This window comes from Bacillus rossius, chromosome 6 (genome assembly GCF_032445375.1).
Source record: "Bacillus rossius redtenbacheri isolate Brsri chromosome 6, Brsri_v3, whole genome shotgun sequence".
In the NCBI taxonomy this organism is placed as follows: domain Eukaryota; kingdom Metazoa; phylum Arthropoda; class Insecta; order Phasmatodea; family Bacillidae; genus Bacillus; species Bacillus rossius.
In genome coordinates this window covers 4,134,271-4,155,527 of record NC_086334.1, presented here as the reverse complement: position 1 = coordinate 4,155,527, position 21,257 = coordinate 4,134,271, and the positions used below count along the sequence as shown (strand labels likewise).

At 42.1% G+C, this 21,257-nt stretch overlaps 1 protein-coding gene across 2 annotated transcripts in view; it reads right to left on the bottom strand.

Annotated features, from left to right (window-relative positions):
* The window catches only part of LOC134532528 (ras GTPase-activating-like protein IQGAP1), a 57,912-nt gene that overhangs the window by 18,761 nt on the left and 17,894 nt on the right, over positions 1-21,257 (bottom strand). For both annotated transcript variants that reach the window (XM_063369004.1, XM_063369005.1), the window contains exons 11-25: positions 19,501-19,635; positions 17,854-18,010; positions 17,373-17,515; positions 16,374-16,473; positions 15,504-15,658; positions 14,394-14,540; positions 13,347-13,505; positions 9,821-9,940; positions 8,580-8,744; positions 8,342-8,455; positions 6,446-6,771; positions 5,550-5,679; positions 4,859-4,953; positions 3,902-4,127; positions 2,402-2,566 (exon numbers count right to left, since the gene is read on the bottom strand). In XM_063369004.1, coding sequence (XP_063225074.1) covers positions 2,402-2,566; positions 3,902-4,127; positions 4,859-4,953; positions 5,550-5,679; positions 6,446-6,771; positions 8,342-8,455; positions 8,580-8,744; positions 9,821-9,940; positions 13,347-13,505; positions 14,394-14,540; positions 15,504-15,658; positions 16,374-16,473; positions 17,373-17,515; positions 17,854-18,010; positions 19,501-19,635 — 2,337 coding nt within the window. The remainder of the gene's footprint in view (positions 1-2,401; positions 2,567-3,901; positions 4,128-4,858; positions 4,954-5,549; positions 5,680-6,445; positions 6,772-8,341; positions 8,456-8,579; positions 8,745-9,820; positions 9,941-13,346; positions 13,506-14,393; positions 14,541-15,503; positions 15,659-16,373; positions 16,474-17,372; positions 17,516-17,853; positions 18,011-19,500; positions 19,636-21,257) is intronic.

The window sequence follows — 21,257 nt, the reverse complement described above, 5'->3', positions numbered from 1 at the left end:
GCGAGAGAGAGAGCGAGCGCGCGAGAGAGAGAGCGAGCGAGCGCGCGAGGAGAGAGAGCGAGAGAGCGAGCGAGAGAGAGAGCGAGAGAGAGCGAGCGAGGAGAGAGAGGCGAGCGAGAGAGAGAGCGAGCGAGAGAGCGAGCGAGAGAGCGAGCGAGAGAGAGAGCGAGCGAGAGGAGAGAGCGAGCGAGAGAGCGAGCGAGAGAGAGAGCGAGAGAGCGAGCGAGAGAGAGAGCGAGCGAGAGAGAGTACGAGCGAGAGAGCGAGCGAGACAGAGAGCGAGCGAGAGAGAAAGCGAGAGAGAGAGAGAGAGCGAGAGGAGAGCGAGAGAGAGAGAGCGCGACGAGCGAGAGAGAGAGCGAGAGAGAGAGCGAGAGAGCGACGAGCGAGAGATGCGAGCGAGAGAGAGCGAGAGAGAGCGCGAGAGAGAGAGCGGAGAGAGAGAGCGAGAGAGAGAGCGGAGAGAGCGAGAGAGAGAGCGAGCGAGAGAGCGAGAGAGCGAGAGAAGAGAGCGAGCGAGAGAGAGAGAGCGAGAGAGAGAGAGCGAGAGAGAGAGCGAGCGCGAGAGAGTGCGAGAGCGAGCGAGTGCGAGAGCGAGCGAGTGCGAGCGAGAGCGAGAGCGAGCGAGAGCGAGAGCGCGCGAGAGCGAGAGCGCGCGAGAGCGAGAGCGCGCGAGAGCGAGAGCGCGCGAGAGAGAGCGAGAGAGAGAGCGAGAGAGAGAGAGCGAGAAAGAGAGCGAGAGAGAGAGCGAGAGGAGAGCGCGGAGAGAGAGAGCGAGAGAGAGAGCGAGAGAGAGCGCGATGAGAGCGAGAGAGAGCGCGAGGAGAGAGAGAGAGAGAGAGGAGAGAGAGATGAGAGAGAGAAGGAGAGAGAGAGAGAGAGAGAGAGGAGAGAGGCGGGCGACCAGCTGCATCGTTAGTCAGCCAGCGAGAGTAACGGTAAATGTTGACCTTGACCACTTCCGCTTGCTGCAGGGCTCGCTCTCTTATATCTGTCTCCCCCTCCCAGAAACACACTTGCTGACCGGGCACCTTCTTTATCTTATCTCTCACGCACACTCACTTCACCGGCTGGTGCCGGGACGGCGGCGGCGTGGCATGTTCCTGCAGCTCCGCGCGTTCCAAAAAAAAGAAGCTTTGTTTACTTGCGCCGTGCGGTATTGCCGTTTTCCAAGGTGCCCGATATTTTCGGGCACTGAAATACCCGCCCGGAATTTCGGGTATACTTGATACCCGAAACACTGCCCGAAATTTCGGGTACCCGACCATCCCTAGTGTCTCGTCGACTCGTCGATAATCAAACGGTCCGTCTGCAGTCGCGACGCCAAGTGTCTCGCGAAGAACCGCGTCTCGTAATTAAAAGTAACTGTTCTATCAAAAGTGGTGGTGGGAAAGGGGGGGGGGGGGAATTGGAGTCCGGACCGAAAGGTTCCGAAGTTCCCCGAGTGGGCATCATAAAAAAACTCTGACTGATGTCTCGAAGTTGGTAGCACTAGCCGACTTTAGGGCTACCTGTTGAGGGGTGTCTGAAAATAAAAAAGAATCGACTCGCCCAAGGCGTCTGCTTAAACCAAAGGTTAAAGGGACAGTCAGGTGCTACACTCTGGCGGCCAAGATAATAAGTTACTGTTTCTGCCGCGAGATTCCGTGGGGTGGTCCATCTTGGCACACACATTTTTTATGCGAGGCGTCCTTGGAGACGGTCGCTGTCTGCTGGGGTTTATGACCGGTCATTGGTCTGCAACGACGCTGGGAACTAGCGTCCATGACGTGACTCCAGGGTAGTGACCTAATACGTATTCGTGACGGTAAAGGCTATGGTCAGCTCGCCTCTGAGAAATGGTAACAGCTCGTCCAGAGCTGCTGTATGCAGTTTTAGTCATGAAGTGAAGTAACGTTACAGGCCTGGGACGTGCCTGTAAGTGAGGGAAATTTCAAACTGGCAGCCAACAAAGTCTTAGATCTGCAAAAGATTCTATAGGTCTCTGGGAAAGGTGCTTCTGTCTACTGGCACAAAATTTAACTCAGGGGAGTACACCAGCCTAACAAAGAGTAAATCGCCCTTTAGTAACCAAATTATAGAGCAAATAAAATTTCCAAAAATAATTTAAAATTATGTAAAATTTAAAAAAATAAAATAAAAAAAAGTGTCGAAATTCCAAATTTCCGGCACACTGTAAACATGTTCTATGAACAGAGATACATGTAGACGAGAAAAAATTAACAAAGGTGTAAGCCAGGCATCAATGCTTCAATAACAATCAAACCACAAAAGAGTAACAAACGACCTTCTACTATTTTGAATTCTGGATGAAAGTTCACGTCCAGGTCACGCCCGCGCGGTTGCGAAGGATCCGGGAGGAACCGTGAAGGTGTGCCCGGCACCGACGAGGCCACCTCACCCCCTTCTTGGTGGCGGCGAACTGCAGGATCTTGGCGATGCTGGCCAGGTTCCGGCGCTGCGCCATGTCCAAGGAGTTGTCCATGGTCACGTCCACGATGTCGTACGCATCCGGGGCTACGATGGCGCTGTTGATGTACTGGTAGTAGATCAGGTTGCCCACCACCTGCACACAGGACACCGCCGGAGAACAACATCAGCAGATGCACGGATCTTAAGAGGCCACTCCAGTGTTTCAGGGGCACTACGCAACCCGCGTTAACCTCATATGATTCAATGCTATTTTCATTTTACTTATAACTTATTAACTAATATAAATTTCGAAATTATGCTTACTTGATATGTAAGACAATGGTGCTCTTATCAATACCCCTTTCTTCAAAAACGTGCATAAATTATGGTTCAAACCTAGACAATACACTTATGCATGTTAGTAAAGATTAGTATAAAACCATAATTTATGCACGTTTTTGAAGAAAGGGGCTTTGATAAGAGCATCGTTTCTTACATATCAACCAAGCATAATTTCGAAATCTATATTAGTTAATTAGTTATAAGCAAAATGAAAATAGCATTGAATCTTATGATGTTAACACGGGTTGCGTAGTGCCCCTGAAACACTGGAGTGGCCTCTTAAGAACTCTGCCTAACTGGGCACTCGTACCATATGCAGAGCTTCAGAAAAAAATCACACAATTTAAAATTTGCTTGAGATATCAGTGAGCTGTTCACGAAAAGCATTTTAGAACGTGCTGAGGGCGGGTGAGTACATGTTTCCATATTTCCTTTATATATATATTATTTTTAGAAGAGTGAAAAGGACTAAAACGCATGATTTCAGAATATTTGTTATGCGTGAAACACCCAAAAGCACTCCAGAGCTTTGCATTACACTTTTAGCATCATTTCTTCACCTTATAATGTTATGGTTAACTGCATCAGCACAGCCTTGTGCTTGGAAGCTATACGGCACTAGAAGCAACAGCAAGCATCGCACTTATAATTCCACAACACTAACACAAATATACCTCTGAGGAGGCAAGCCCCTTTAAATGTTTATAAAATAGCAAATGTAGTCATTCGTATCATTTTATTATTTAATGATTTCTTTACAAAAACTAAATTTCCACCGAGACTTTACATTCCATGAAACCAAAGCTCATACAGTAGCTTCCCAAATTACCATAAAATATAAAATTTGTTATTAAATATTAATGTTACTCTCTATTCTGAAATAATCAGGTGGAAAAAATTTATACACAGTAAGAGTGGTTATGAAAAACAACTAGTGTAACATCAGTTTGAGAGATTGTGAAATATATATACATATATTTATGTTTCTTTTTCAAAAACAGGCTTGAAAAAATGCAATAATTTAATAATGTATACAGCAAATTAACTATGAATGGAAAAGATTTTTAAAATGAAATTTTTGTTTTTATTGACGGTGAGTTTTAGGTATGGACCAACCTTGGAAATGACACGGACAGCGGGCACCCACCTTGAGGATGTCCTTCTCCTGACACTGGTCGAACTTGAGCTGCAGGGCCTCCTTCAGCACCCGGGACACGAACAGCATCCCGTACGGGATGAGGTGCAGGGACTCTGTGATGCGGTCCAGGAACATGAGTGTGTTGGCGCGCAGAGCCTCCAGGGACCGGGCCAGGCGCGCACGGACCTCTGCGTGGGCCAGCGCCTCATTGGTCGTCACCTTCTCCGGCAGCTCTCTGCGCACGAGCACACACTCGAAAAATAAAAATAAAAAGGTGCGCTGCAGTCACGGACATTAGAAATGAAACTTAATACTTCAATAATCTAATAGAACAATAACACAGATGAGTCATCGCTTCAAACTTAAGTGTGACATTTTAAACGTATCGATGAGACTAACTTCTAGATCAGGTTACGTGGTGTCCTGGACCACACCTAAGCTGATCGGCATTTTTACAGTACAATTGTAAGCAGAGCATTTTGCTAATTGTTCTCTTGCGTGGAAATCTATGTGAATAAATACCGTCTGACCAGAAACTGTGAGTACTCTGTTCACTAGACCACGTGTGCTCTTGTTCAAGGACCAACGCACGTGGGACGCCCGGAGAGCCAATTACAATCACCGTTCAGTATCGTAGCAGCGTGCCTGCGGCTCAGAGCGGGTTCATAGGGTAGAATTAAGATCATAACGGAAATCGAGCATAGCCTCCACACGCCCACGAGACGGCCCAGAGACGGTGTAGCAAGCAGGGGTTCACGTGTCCATCCACATGGTGGCACCCATGTCCGTGAATATCAATTAGTCTAAGTAACTACATAACTGAAATTCACTGTCAATTAGTATCCACATGCTGCTGAATCTTATCAAAAAATATTTACAATAAATACACACAGCAGACTAGAGTGGCTTTCTTAGAACAACACACACATTTGCAAGGTTTCCAAAGTTTGCCACAGGGATACTCACGACACTCTGCCGGTTTCCATTTCAATGCCGTTCCTCCAGAACTTGTAGATCTCCACCGGATTGGTTTCAATAATGAGGGACCTGTTCCCCAACACCTGTAAGACAGCATAGTGTGGTGGGTGCTGACCAACCCCAGTCAAGTACTTCACTCCTTCAAAAACATCCTACCCAACACTATACTAACAGTTCAAAAACATATGGGCACTGCTAATGGGTTTGAAAAAAAATAATTGCTCTGATCAATTCATTTGAGTAACTGAATGTACGCAAAATTCATAAAAGCCAGTCAATTGTGCTTAACTAAGATTACAGAATTTAACCCCTTTTAAGAAAGTAAAACCTAATTAACTGAAGATACTATTTTCTAGTTAATGCAGATCATCAGTCAGTGGGATAGAGAGTTGAAGATTAATTTATAGTTTTCCTCAAAACACAGAATATAGTATCTTATATTTATGCTGAGACATGGTGAATTAATTTTATGACATAGTTTATAAGAATGAGGAACAATGCAATATAAATATTTAAATGTAGTATGATAACACTAATATAAATTCCGAAAACTTTACTGCTGACATACAAAACAATATTTATAATGTGAATTTATTAATTTATCTATCAATTCACTTACAAGAGCTGTAACTAGTACCACTGGAAATCGGCACAACAGAAAGTGACACTGAGCACTTACATGCTCAACGAGAGGTCCCAACATGCTGCGGAGGGAGTTCTGGGCTGCGTTTTGCCTCGTGTAGTTGGTGGCTAGCTTCAACACCATCGAGTTGCCGCTCATCACGTCCGACAGCTTCTCAAACTTGTACCTGGAACACGCAGAGTTGCACCTTCCTGATCCAACACAACATAAATACGAAAAATGTGTAATATGTTGCGCATATTTTTAATCACACGTTAAGTCCATTATAATTCTAATATAGGTTTTAGTGACAAAATTTACACCGCAATTAAATCTTATTCATATTCAGAGCATGTGTTGATAGTCAAGAGCATACATGCAAACATCTGTGGCACAAAGATAAGTTTGTGTTGTCATTAACACAGTGGCCACAGCATTACTTTCATTACTATTAGAAGAGATATTTCATAAGAAGATCAAACTATGATGTTAGTTGTTAGTATGTACCTGCATATTAAAACAAACTCAAAACCATTCAGAAAATGTGGGTAGTGTTGAGCAGTGTCTAATTTGCTTGCATGCTACTGAAAATGGTCCAGCAACTGCCATTGCCTCCCAGATGACATTGACATCGTCCCGGGCTGCGCCCTTCTGTGCCCGATGTGCCACCACCTCCCCCCTTACACGCTACGAGTTCCCTCCTTCCACCACCACCCTCTATGAGACCGGCGTTTAACCGCCTGCCGAAGTGTGTGTGTGTGTGCTGTGTCGGCCCGCGCCCACCGATGTGACGTCAGTGCTCCGCTCCCGATAGTTGCCGAGCGAGGACGAACTGTGGGTGAGTGATGATGGGGGAAACGGGCCTCGCCACACACGGGCAGAGCAGCCGGGTCCACATGCGGTGGCGCCCTGAAATTCGACCAACACTTCAACCCCCACTGCGACGGGCTCACCTGACCTCCTCGTGCAGGGCGCCCTCCAGCAGCTTCAGGAAGAGGTACTGGCCGCGCTGGTTGGCCCCGTAGTTGAAGAGCGCGAAGATGGCGTCCTGCAGGTACTTGGAGAAGTACCCCTGGGGCAGGCACACTATCAGGCGGGAGAAGTAGGCGGGGCTGGTCTGCAGCAGGTAGAACAGCTGCTGGTAGTGGTCCAGCTTCCTGCGACCCTCCCGCGTCAGGGACTTGAGGCCCTTCACGCTCACGTCCGGGCCTAGCGACGCCCGCCCGCCCTGGCCCTGCCTCGCCAGGTCGTTCAGCGTCGTGCCGTGGGCCACCACGTCCTGTGCAGTTGTGGACCATTCACACACACTAGACTAGGTTCCATAAATTAATACAAACATGTACAACATAAACTCAAACCCTGCAAGCAAATAGCATTCAAGACACAAAATTCACTGCTGCCAATCATTTCTGTGGTTTTTAACAGGATTTCAAAATGTAATGCAAAAATACAAAAAAAAAAAGTTAAAGAAAACTAATTCTTCTGAAGAATACTAAAACCTGCTTCTAAAAGAGAAAGTTACTGAAATAAGATTGGAAGTGATGGGAAATCAGCGTAACTGAATGAAGAGTAAGGGAAAAATTAGTAGCTAGAGGAAGAACTAGGAACGAGAAGACTGTAGAGTGAAAGAAGATAGGAAGAGAGAATAAGAAAGGGCACAGAGTAGAATTAGAATTTGAAAGTGATGCACAAAAATGGACACAGAAGTACATGGTAAGAAAGTAGAAAGAGGAGCAGGGGGGGGAAGGGGGGGGGGGGAGAGGGAAAGACAGAAAAGTCAATAAGTGAATTAAGAATTTTTTGATAGGTAGGGGTGGGGAGTACGAGTTTCAAGGAGAATAAGAGGGTGGAAACAATAGTGGAAGGACAAGAAGAGCAAAGGAAAAGGAATATAAAACTACATCACGGAGAATGCTGCAAGAAACAGTCTGAAGCTATCGACATGCAACAAGTGAGAGCTCGGACCGAGATACCAGCAGCAGCACAACAGTACAATAGAACCCTGTCATAATGTTTTTTCAAGGTATCGTAAGGAAAAAAAAAAAAATTATAAGCATGAAATATCTCTTTAGCACTTGTCAGTGTATGGAATTTTTACCAATGAAATCATAAAGCTGTGTAAACAAATTTAATGTTAAAAACCACCGATGGATGCACTCAATACTGGAATCTGCTTAAACAAGCCAACAATTTTTGCTTGAGAATACCTATTTCAAATTCCTTCACCGCTTAAAAATGCGTAATTTTGGGATTCCTACATACAAATGAAATTCAATTCTATCAGCATTAGGAAGCAATGTCCCCTTACCGCACTTCGCCCAAACATCGTGGAATGGTTAGCAAATTAAAATATTGTAGGACTTACGTACGTACATCTGAAAACACACAAAAATGGCAAGGAATGAAAGGATTATATTTTTCAAGACAAGGGTGCCAACAGATGCATAACTATGAACGTTATGTACCTTCGATATATCGATAACACAGCGTTACGCAGCACTCACGTGTAGCAATAGTGTTTCGGCAAATTTACATTTTACTTTTGCATACAATCCCGTTTGAACAATCTACATGTATTGCAAACAAAAGCGTATGTAAAGTGTACGGTAAACCTTTTAATATGTTAAACTTCACAAATGGGTTAAGTCGGTAAGTGTTGAGAATAGTTACTTTTTAAAACTATTTTTTTGCATATATAGAATTTTAGAAAGCAAATGTTATAAGCGGGAAATGCACAATTCGTAAAACGTTACGTGCAGGGAATAAAAGATACACTATCCTTGGAGGGGAAAATGTCAGTACTTGTAGGAAAACATTATGAGCAGACATCATGCAGGACTGTACCGCACCTGCAGGGTTATCCTGTTGTGCACCAGGAGCCCTATCTTGATGTCCATGGCGTCGAGCTGTCGGGCCAGCTCCTGGTTGTGTCTGATGGCCTGGACCACCTCTCCCCGCAGGGCCTGCAACACGCCAGCCAGCGCCGCACGTGGGGACAACCGCTCACCCTTGTGCAAGGAAGGGAAATACTACAAAGAAAGTACTGCAACTAAATATGATTGGAAACAAGTCGCTGGAACGGCGTACCTGCAGCTGCAAGTCGCACTGGTAGTCGTGGGGCGTGCACTCGAGCAGGTGCACGAAGTGACGCACGACGGGCAGCGAGGGGCGGGGGTGGCGCAGCAAGGAGCGGAACACACGCCTCGTCCGGCGACCGCGCCACAGGGCTTGCACCTTCACCACCTTCCGCTCCTGCCGTCACGCCACGACCGTCAACACACCGTACCAGCTGAGTCACAACACACAACGTGTCAGCTTTGCAAAGTGTTTACACATGACTGCAAGTGGCCTATCACGCAACTTAATATTCGTTGAATTCAATCTGTATCGACAAAATGTTAATGCTATTCAAAAAAGACTGGATTCAGTGAAACCTAAATGTTTTTGTTGTAGAGCATTTCACGCAAAGAAAGTAATTAAACAATTAAACTGTTTCAAGTAATGTGTTTTATTAAACATACTCTTTTTTTCCGAGAAGTTTAATTGTTTATTATAACTCTCCAAAGATGATACACCAGTAAAAATTATATTCAAGTAAAACAGACTTTAGACTATCAAAACTTGACAATACTATTATATTTCAATATCATGGGATTTTTTTTGTATATTTTTTACAAGACTATTTTTAAAATAAAAATATTTTTCAATTTTAATAATATTGTTTAGGGACACATTTGATTGCTGAGAAAACACTAAAGCCAATTAAAAACGACTGACAACTCAAATTTAAGAAACTGTAACATGTCTGAAAGAAAATTTCAAAATACACTTGAGGTAAAACCAAACAATTTTGTTACTACTGAGTTTGCAGTAATAATTTGATATGAAAAAAAGACTGAGAAAAAGTTTTTCATTATTTCTAAACTTTGTCAATTTGTTTAGCTAATTATTATAGCAAATTAAGAAAAATATTCTGACACTGTGGTGACTAGTTAGTATCAAATTAAGTTTTAAGTTTCAAGACCAGCAAATGTTGAGTATTAATGAATTCAGCCTTGCTACCCGAAACTTTATCGGGGATTGTTGTTTATTCTATTATATTTTGTATGGTAATACACCAAAGTAAAATATGACATTCTATTTGTCTTCAAAACTATTCGCATTTGTTTCGAAAATGTTACTATTTGATTTGAAAATATTCAAACACCAAAATCCACTATTCGCATACACCTAGAATGCAATAAAAACTGGATGTGATTTCAATCAAACTTTGATTGTGTGAAATGGCGATAAGGAAAATAAATCAAGATTTTCTCAAAGAGGTTTACCTGACGCTGATACCAATCCATATTGTAGTTGCACGATTCAATTGTTTTGCCCTTTTCTTTCTCTCTTTCCTCAAGACATTTCTGGTACAGACGCCTGTCGCGGACTCCCCTCCACCAGGCCTGGAAGCAGTGCCAAAAATTGCACAGCCTGTTAGATTAAGACAAAAAAAGGTGCTTGGACTCCCATACATACTGCAGACCACAATGAATAACGTTCGGTATGTATGATAAGCAACTGTCACTGCTTCTAAAAGTAAAGCCAGATTTGTAAAATGGTTAATTAGTCACTACAAATTAATTGTCAAAGACAGAAGGCAGAACTTGAAAAAAAGCAATGTTGAAGTGATCACTATGCTGTCTTTTGATGACTAAAACCAAAAATTACTGTTAGAATTATTACACACCTTTAGTTTCAAATATAGTAATTAAAAATAGAATTACTATCATGTACGCTTTAGTTATTTTTAAATTAAATTTCATCAAATAAAAGTGCAATTTTTTTTTGTTGAGTTTTGTGAAAAATAACACCGCTTTGGAGAAAAAATAACCTCCCTTGTTCCAGGTCTCTGGCAGCATGTCATTGTTTAGTGTCTCGTGATAATCTCCAGAGCTTCTCCTGGAGGCATTCAAGAAACGTTGAAACTCCGAACCCTCATTTGTTAGTGATGCCGTAACTTGTTTTACTGTGTCACAACCCACATTTTATCTTAACTGCACCCATTTTCACTAGCCCTAATTAATCCTTCTACATACAGCGAAACCCCTTATTTACGTTACCGTTATTTACGTTTTCCCGTTATTTGCACTATATTCTTCAGGTCCCGTTTAGTTCCCATTTAGTCCAATACAATACCTTCACGCAAATTACGTTTCAAAAATCGAATCCATCCCGCTATTTACGTCACGTAACAAACATAAACAACTTGGTGCAATCGCCATAGATGACGAAACTGTAAAAGAATTGTCCGAGAATAAACATGTGAAATGCGTCAAAGATTTTGTTTGTATCGAGAACCACAACACACTACAAGATGGCGATGAAGTTGTGCGGGCTCTATTTGCGCTGCGAGCGCTGTCGATTTTCTGGACGATATTTTAATCACATACACAACTGCATGTTTACATTCTGTGAACATTATGGTAAAGGAAAGTCAACATCCGGTAACGGTAAATAGAATGCTAGAATAACGTGGTAGAAAATATTGTGTAAAAAAGTTTCCTTTTATTTTGAATTTTTTTATCAGTGAAGTCTGTCGTTTATGGTTAAGTAATGGAGAAAAGGCAGCGTCATACGTTTTCAGTGGCGGAAAAATTAAAAATAATTGCAAAATCAGACGAGTTTGTGGGAACATGAGTTGATTTGGCAAAAGAACTTTCAATTCCCATCAGCACACTCAATACGATTTTGAAGAATCGTAATAGCATTGCAGAAAATGCAGCAAAATGCGGGCCAAGTGCAAAAAAACGAAAATACTGTAAAGAATCAAAATTTAAAGAAGTTGAAGATATTCTTGTGGAGTGGTTTGTGGGTGCACGTTCTGCGAATCTGCCAATCAGCGGGTCCATTTTGCGAGAAAAAGCTCGTGTGATTGCATCCCGGCTTGGCATTGAAGATTTTACAGCTTCCAATGGATGTCTAGACAGGTTCAAACAACGCCATAATGTTGTTTACAAAGTTGTATGCGGTGAAAGCAAGAGTGTGAATGAAGAGACAGTGGAACACTGGAAGGAAACTCAGCTTAATGTGAAGATTGCCAGCTATTCTCCGAAAAATATATTTAATGCTGATGAAACTGGATTGTTTTATAGTGTTCTGCCTGACAAAACCTTCACTTTTAAAGGGGAGAAGTGCCATGGAGGAAAGTTAAGTAAGCAACGAATCACTGTACTTTTGTGTACAAATGCTGATGGAAGTGAAAATTTGCCTCTCTACGTTATTGGCAAGGTTATGAAACCCAGGTGTTTCAAAAACGTACGCACCCTTCCTACCAAGTACACAGCGAACAAAAAGTCATGGATGGTGAGTGCACTGTTCCAGAGCCAACTTCATGCACTTGATGCCAAAATGGGTGTACAAAACAGGAAAATTGTTTTGTTTATTGACCAGTGCCCTGCACACATGGGCAACATACAGCTTCGTAATACAGAAGTTGTTTTTTTTTCCCTGCGAACTGCACGAGTGAACTACAGCCACTGGACCTAGGTATTATACAGTCATTCAAGTTCCTGTACCGAAAATACCTGGTCACAAGAGCGGTGACCATGCTTGACAGCGGTAAGGATCCCTCGACAATGAAGATTGATTGATGTATTGACAGCCTTACACTTCACAGCTAGAGCATGGAAAGAGGTCACAGTTACAACGATTCAAAATTGTTTTGCGAAGGCAGGCTTTTTTTTTCCAGAGGCAGGTTGTAGTGCCAGTGAAGATGATGGTGTCACCATCATAGAGGATGTGCCTGAGTATTGCCAACTGTCTCAAAAGGAGTCTTTTAAGGACTATGTGGCAATTGACCAGCAGGTAGTTACCTCACAAGTCCAGTGTGTGGAGGACATTATTATCAATAGTGGCATCACCAACTCGCAAGAAGATGATGATGATGAAGAAGAAGAAGAAGAGGGGCAAGAAGAACCAGTTCCTACTACAAGAGACGTGCTCGCAGCTCTTCAAACATTGCGCAGCTATATATCAAGTTCTGAAGGCAGTGCTAGTTCATTTGATAACTTTTATAATTTGGAGAGGCAAATAATCTCCTTGAACAGCTAAAAAAGCAAGCAGAAAAAAATTTCAGATTTTTTTGTTAGGAAGTAATCAGAAAAACTTTTTGGCTTTCATTATTTTTTTATTTTTGTCAAATGTGGTAAATTAAATGATTAAATACTAGAGTAAAGTTTGTTGTTAGTGTATTTGTACCTGCATTATAGTATGTGCTATTAAACAAAAGGAAAAAAATACTGAATAAGGTAAGCTGTACTCCTTTTCATACTTTTCCCTTTATTTACACTTACACGCTTTTTACACTTTTTTACTTTGTCCCCATGAAAAGTGCAAATAAGGGGTTTTGCTGTATACTATGCATGTTTTTAAAATTTTGAAACTTGACACTTCATGGTAAATTGAATACAATTTCCCAGTTCTGTTTACAAATGTAAAAACTTTGTAAGCAGGGACGTAGCCGGGAGGGGGGAGGGGGGGGGTTAGGGGTTCAAACCCCCCTTAGCACCAAATCTTTAATTAATTTCTTATTCATCACTCAAACAAATTTCATATTAAAATTAGTAACATTTTTACCATTATAATATTTAAATTTAAGAACCGAAAACTGCTAAATAGAACAATTTTACACCTTAAAATCCAAATTTTACCGAGGGAGGACCCCCGGACCCCCGCTTTAATACGTAGTAGGGGGGGGGGGGGGGGGCACGCTTCTCAACACCCCCCCATACACAAATCCTGGCTACGCCACTGTTTGTAAGGTACGGGCACAATTCGAAAACTGTGGCACAAACAAGAGTGGGTACTCACCTGTATCTTGACGATGCTGCGGATGTTCCGCTGGAAGTGTTCCCGCCGGGCGGCCAGCCTCCTCCGCGCCAGCAAGCCCCGAGCGCAGGCTTGCAGTCGGACCACCGCCTTCTCCGCGGCCTTGTTCTCGCACACGGCCGTCACGTAGCCGAGGACGCTCTGCCCCACACGGCCAGGACACGCGAGAACACCACAACCACCGCCCCTGAACCTCACAAGCTCAGCAGTTGAGGGGGTGTCTCACATTTCAGGTCATCATTTTATACTGATCAACTTTTGGACTTTTTTCAATTGTTTAACTTTCACGAAATAAAAAATATATACAGTACATATTTCTTGCATAATTAGCTCCCAAAGTTACATTTATAACGTTTTTTTGGGTTGTACAAATAAGGAGAATTTAATTTAATGCAGAACTGAAACTTTTTAGGTTTAACTGCAATGCAATGCCACTGGCTACTTCAAGAAATGGTTTGAATTTCTATCGCAAAAACTCACTTCACGTTTCTTCGCTGTCAAAATCGTGACAAATTTGGGAATTTTGAAATACCAGGTAAAATTAATATTTTCTCTGAAAGAAATTCAAACCATTTGTTGAAGTAGCCAGTGGCATTGCAGTTAAACCTAAAAAAGTTTCAGTTCTGCAATAAATTAAATTCTACTTATTCGCACAACCCAAAAAACGTTAAAAAGAAACTCTGGCAGCTAATTATGCAAAAAGTATGCACTGTATATATTATTTTTATTTCGTGAAAGTTAAACAATTGAAAAAAGTCTACAAGTTTATTTGAAATTACTGTAAATATAAAATCTTGACCTGAAATGGGAGGCACCCCATTAAGTCTGTAATTTCTCGAGTGTTAAATCACTGCATAACCACCATCATTTAGACAAAAAAAATAAGTTTTAGAAACAACATGAAAATAAAAAAAATTGTTTTATGCTTAATAAAAGAAGAACAATATTATTTTAATAGTCAGCACACATGATCAGTTGACTGCTTCTCGTGAACGACCCAGGGGCCTGCACGCAAGAGTCTCCACGCACCTTCACGTCCTTGACGCCGAGGAACCTGGAGCCAGAGAGGAACTCCCGCGGCTTCTCCCACTGGTACTTGCCGGACCGCACGTCTACGAAGGCAGCCACGCCACGCCGCGTGTGGTGGCACACCCAGTCGCAAGAGTACTTCCCTTCCTGCGCACACCCACACTGCTCCCAACATCTGCTCAGCACACGAACAGTCACACGCACTGCATTCGAGAAGAGTTAAAACAATCATAGTCGATCCCTTTTACATGATGCGTACTTTGCACCACAAGTTGAAATGTATAGCCGATAGATTCAGATAGAATTCCTAAAATAAAATGTGCAACCATTTTGTTAGCACAAATTTGTTAGTACAAAATGCCAATTATTATGTTCTCTTAAAGCTTTTCGTCACAGAGGTTTGTCGTGTTTAAGTAACAGAGGTCACGATAGTAGAGATTTCAGATCACTTACGTCCTATTAATTCAATCCACGTTCAATCGTGGCCAGGGCCGGTACAAGGTAAATTGGCGCCGTAGACGAAAAACCTTAACCCCCCTGCCGGAAACCCCCAAAAAAAAAAATTTTGCTTGCCTCAAAATACATCACGTCAGCCTAAGATTTTGTCAACAATCAAATGTAAGCAGGCTTTTTTTTTACTTTTTTACTAATTATAAATCATAAACAGGTCACCGTGGACTTTAAATAATTACTTATATCAATATAAACATTCCAAACTGTTACAAAAATTCATTGTCATCTAGTTTCAATAATCGTTTAACATATTATATCAGCTGTTTTGTGTCGTGCTGCGCTGCCCTCAGCTACTTGGCACCCTAGGCGGTTGCCTGGTCCGCCTGTGTGGACGCGCCGGCCCTGATCGTGGCAGTGTCAAAAACATTTTGGCAAATGGGAAACTTGGTGGACCTAGAAGTAAGCTGTTGGATTTCCTAAGGTTACTCCATTTTTCACACCCATTAATTCTGTCACCACTCCATTATCATCTCATCACACCTGATTGTCTCTGACGAATAATGCTGAGACGTCAAGCTTTTTATTTGTTTGATTTATTCAGTCATTCTGGCAAGCGACACAGTCTGCAGAGTGAGAAGATGGATAGTTAAGGCGTACCTTCCTGCGCCGACACTCCTTGAGCGTGTGGAAGAGGCGTGCGGAGACGCGCTGGGAGACCGGGGCAGCAACGCTCATCTCCCGCAGGGACTGCTCCAGGAGCCGGGCGTCGTCCCGGGTCAGCGCGCGGTCCATCGCTGCCAGCGACCTCGCCACTGCGACAACCCAGACCCCGTGTCGCCTCAACGCACCTCTGACGGGCGGCCACTGCAGTGTGCTGCACAACCACTTGCACTCGGCGCTGTGAACGCATTTATGCCCGCTGCATAGTAGAATGCTTTCCGGCCAACCGATGGTTGACAAGGAGAAAAAAAAGCAAATAATCTAAATACTTATGTTAAATACATTCCTTCTTTTTGAACTTGTAAATAAGTTAATGTAATGAATCTATATTTAGCAAACAAGAAAAATACTAAGGACAACTTAAAGAAAAAAAAACATTTTCTCCTGCTTCATTTCACACTAATGTGCAAACAGCTAAGATTGTAGATTTTTTTTTATTACCAAAATTAAATTTTATTTAAGGGTTATGTATAAATACATAGTAAAAAATTACCATTAAACCTAAGATAAATTAAGATTTTAAAAATTACAAGATTTTTAAATGCTACAATCAGTATTTAGAAACTAAATCTTTCGACAGACCTGGTATATGTAATGTAACGTAGAAACTAAAAAACTGGTGTAAAATAGGATGCATAAATACTTTGTTTAGCTACAGTTTGATGATGTTTGACCAGGATCCTAGTGCAGTTTATTTAATGAAAGAACTGATTCCAGATTGCCGCATCTCGACGGCAAGATGCCAGACGGCAGCTAAGCGTGCCCCTGTGCAAGGGCGAGAGCCAGCGAGTCTGGTCCGGCACTCACCCGCCTCCACGCTGCGGGTCTCCTCGGCCGCCTCGCCGGCCACGGCCTCGAGGTCCTCCAGCCACAGCTCCGCCCCCTCTGGCTTGCCCTCCAGCTTGCACTGCGCACGGCCACACACGACTGCTGCACGCCTCTCCGATGCCACATCACCGGCCTCCACCATTCCCTCCCCACCACTCGGGCCAAACACACATTCCCCGACGTGGGAAACACGGCGGGTGTTGTCGCGATTCAGGTAAATTCCTCGGGGTGCTTCCGTTCATTCCGTAAGCATTCATCTCGTTATCCCCCTCATCAACTCTCCATTCTAAATAACATCACATGTCAACTCTGAAAAATGCCCGATGACTAACATTTCAGGACTTAAAGAACTCACTAAGCAAATTTTCCTACAACCATTTCTTATCACGTAGTCATCAAAAATCTAAATACATATGAATTTTTTTCCAGAAAATATTTCCCAGAATGGCTACAGAAAAATTCCCTGACATTTTCCAGGAATAAAATTTTAGCTAGCACCATATGTTGAATTGAGTCAGTACTTACCATGTGAGTTAATGCTCTGAAAGAAATAATACATGAAAAAATGAAGTCTGTAAAAACTAAAAACAAAGCAATTAAATACTTAGATTGAGGTAAACAGCTAAAAAAATGTCATGTTTGAAACCGAAAAATTTGGCAGCAGTAAATGAAAAGTGAACTGTTGCAATGTTGCCAACTACTGTGTCAGGGAGAACCTGAAGCCCAAGGTCTGCTCGTGAGATTGACGGACGCAACTTATCTCACCAGGTGGTCTAGGCCTATATGCATATTAGCAGGAAACTTCATAATTTTCAAAAATTTTTGGAGTTATTATCTTTGTCATTACTGTTGAGTCACAATTGCATCCACAGTAAAAACACTTTTCAATGCCAAGGGGACCCTGATATCCGGGTAAAGTAATACACACAGTTCACCACCTTGCTACGCTGCTGCACCATGCCACAGTGGAAGATGTACCTTGAGCAGCTGCAAGTAGAGGGGGATGTTGTCCCGAGTGACATGGCCGGCCAGCTTCGAAGGAGGGTCGGTGAGCGCAGAGAGACAGGCCCCGGGGTCACCCTGCCTCACCGCTGCACTCAGCTGGTGCAGCCACGCGATCACTGCACACATACGCAACACTGCAGTGCTGGTGGGGCTCAGACCAAACACGAGAACCCAACCTGGACAGTCTTGGTGGAAGTAATGTTCTGATCACTCAATCATTGTGGCACTTCAGTTTGCTCGATTTACGCTCGACTGCTAATTAAAAGGTTTATGACAGCAGTAACTCCAAGAGTATATTGGCCTGGTAATATTTTATTGCAACAGTACACAAGTTAAAAATGACAATATATTGTTCAAATTCAAAATAGTATTCATGTCTCAAAGTCCAGCACGGCAAAGTAACAAGCAACAACTCCTGAACTACTGGAAGCAGATGGAAGGCAGTGGGACTCACACTGGCCCTGGTCCTCAAACAGCTGGTTGACCGTGTCGATGCACTCCTGCACGTCGAGGTACGTGAGCAGGGGGCAGGCACAGCCTCCTGCCACCTTGTCATCGCGCACCGCCTTCAGCCCCAGGTAGTACTTCACCCTGAAGGCCTCGTCCAGCTCCTGGCACAACACAGCGGCCACACGCTCTACGAGAACCCACTACTCGTCACAAGCAACAGTGGTCACACGCTCTACGGGAATCAACACTGTGAAAGCGAACAAACTATTACCCCACTTCGATTGTCACTAAGTCATTCTTAATTTATTCACGAACAAAAATACAGTCTTAACATTATTTATTTATTTCAATAAAAAATTATTAGAGCCAAGATTTATATGGTATTATAAAAAGCCCAATTTCATCATTAAAGATAGCTGATTAAAATCTTCATCTTCATTAAATATTATAACACCAGTAATAATAAGTACATATTAACACAAATTATTTTGCTCAACTGCTTAAACAATAAGTGGTAAGACACTTAAAATCTGTACATAAAACATTACAATATATATATATATATATACCGTATATACTCGTGTATAGCGCGCCCTTTTTTCCCCTCAAGTAAAGGAAAAAAATAAGGATGCGTGCTATGCACGGGAAAAAAAAATTTTGGGGGGGGGGGGGGGGGAGAGGAGTGGAAGTCGTTAACTGACGGGTGACGTTTCTGGCCAGCCCCCACACATACGCACAAGCAACAAGGCCTCTGTTTCACGCACGCACGCACACGCACACACACACACGCACACGCACACGCGCGCGCGCGCAAGCTCGCACATCATGGTCTCTTGTTTATTTTTAGACCTCCTTTACAGAAAGCCAGCTCAGAAGCTAGTAAAAAGAGAGAGAGAGAGAAAGAGAGAATGTTGTCACCAGTTCCCCCCCCCCCCCCCCCCCCGGCAACTTCTTCGCTTCCTCCATTCCTCACCGGTGAGTCATCAAGTTCTCCGCGGCAGCTTAGCAACGTAGCGCGGCACGCCTCCCTCCCTCCCTTCCTTCCTTCCACGTACCAGTTGTGACGATATAGCGCTTCATTATCTTCCGTTTAGACAGCAGAGTTTATGTATTTTCCTGACGCATCACCACACATCAATTTAAATAATCAGGTACCACAAAATGTTAGTAAAATTTATTTATGGGGGAAAAAAAAATTTCAATTTTTTTTTCTTTTGAATTAGTTGCAAAAATCGTGGTGCGCGCTATACACGAGGGCGCGCTATACACGAGTAAATACGGTATATATATATATATATATATATATATATATATATATATATATATATATATATATATATATATATATATATATATATATATATATATATATATATATATATATTGATGATAATAAGTTAAACAAATAGTGCAACTAAAAAAAATTCAACACTATTCTGTAATGTTCCTAAGTTCATGAGAACATAAGAACTAAAAAGTAGAGCTAGACATTTTTTTTAAAAATAAAATGGCAATTGTGCTCGTATGTACACCATACAATTCAAAATAAAATGTGTGTATGCATCTGTAACTCTGAACGGACATTATGAAAAAGTTCTCTCATCCACACACTATGCTGGCATGAACAAGGACACAGTATGTGAGCACTCACTACAAAGTACAATGCGGGGTTGCAGAGGGCCTCCCAGGTGAGGTCAGGGCTGCCAACGTCCACAGCCCGCGTGATCGCAGCGACCGAGTTGAGCACCCGGACCGCAGACTCCACGTCAGACAACACCAGGTCTTTCTGCAACAACACCCCTCCTCAGTCCACACCTCACACAGAGGGTCGCTGCACACAACTCTGACATCCACTAACTTCTGACAGGTTTTCCCCAGACTGTTCTGACTAATTTATTATTTACTTTTTTTTTTTTTTTTTTATTAATGTTGTGAGATGACTACCAACAGCGATGAGCCACGGTGGTAGCCACCATACATAAAAACAAACACAAAAAAAAAATTGGTTGTCTGTAAAGTCGGTTTACGGACGATAGTTTAACGTGACAACGTCATAACAAAACATTGATGAAATGATTGATCCAGAAGAAAAGGAAATATCATATTCGGCCTGAGACTGAGCCGTAATAGGTTTTTGCAACCAAACCAGTTAGGCATTAAAAATATTATATTCTTTGAGGAAGAATTTTTTTTTTTAATTTTTCTATCTTTTGTATGATAAAATCTACCTCTGCATACTTTTATGAATAACATTGAATCATTTTTATTGAATTATCACTATTTTGTATGAATACAAAGGAGTGAAATGAAATGTACAGTTTAATTAATAAATTTACTTTTATTTGCATTCATTAATTCAAATATAGTTATTACTTTTGAAATGTTGCGTGTGCCGTATTTATTTTTACAAGTACAAAAAAAAATTCCGCAGCTGTTGGGATTCGAACCGACTAGCCTTGGATTGGAAGTTAGCGGTGCTGACCGCCAGGCCACGAGGCCATGCTTGAAATTTAGTTGTTTCAGATGGTATATACAGTGAAACCTCATTAATACAAACCTGAAGGGGAGTAAAATATTTCAGTTTGTAATAACGAGGTTCATATTAATGAGGTTCTTGAGCCAATAGGTAGAATAAGAACTCGATAAGAAATATTGAATTCCTACATGTCAGAGCACTAAAAATGTGGAATATTATTATTGTAATAGAAGCCAGATATTGACATGCACACTAACAAAATACACTTAGAAGCAATTTTAATAGTTTTAATAAAATATACTATAACAGACTGATAATTAGTATACATATACGTATGTATGTATTCTTATTTAATTTGCTTCCAAAGTTTTGACAAAAATGATTAACATTTACCGTACAGTTAATTGCTGTTGAGTGTATAGCAATTCTTATGCAAAGTATGCAAGATATATTTACATAGGTTTAAAAAAATCATTAATTTTTTTCTGGACACACTTATCTCTGTAAATATCATTTACAGCAGAACATATCTTCTCAAATCCTGCAATCAAGTCAATTGGCACATCACTTGCAGCAAGTACATTTTCCAGTGTACGCAAAGCACTGATTGTGTCACTTTTGCTTGGAAGTTTATGCACTACCTCACCATTGTCGTCATCACCATCATTATCCTGACTTGTACCACCCTCACAAAGTGACTGTACAGCGTCAGCCGTTGGTGTTTCCTGTAATCCTCGTGAACCAACAAGATCTTCTGCAGTTAATCTTGCACTGGTGTACACACTGTCATCAATATGAACAAACTCATTGAAGTCATTATCAACTTGCACATGTTCTTTTAACTCTTGCCAATCCTCTAAAGGTTGATCACAGTCAGGTTCTTCAACAGTTTGCTGGCCAAAACCACTTTTTGCAAAGCAATGCACAATTGT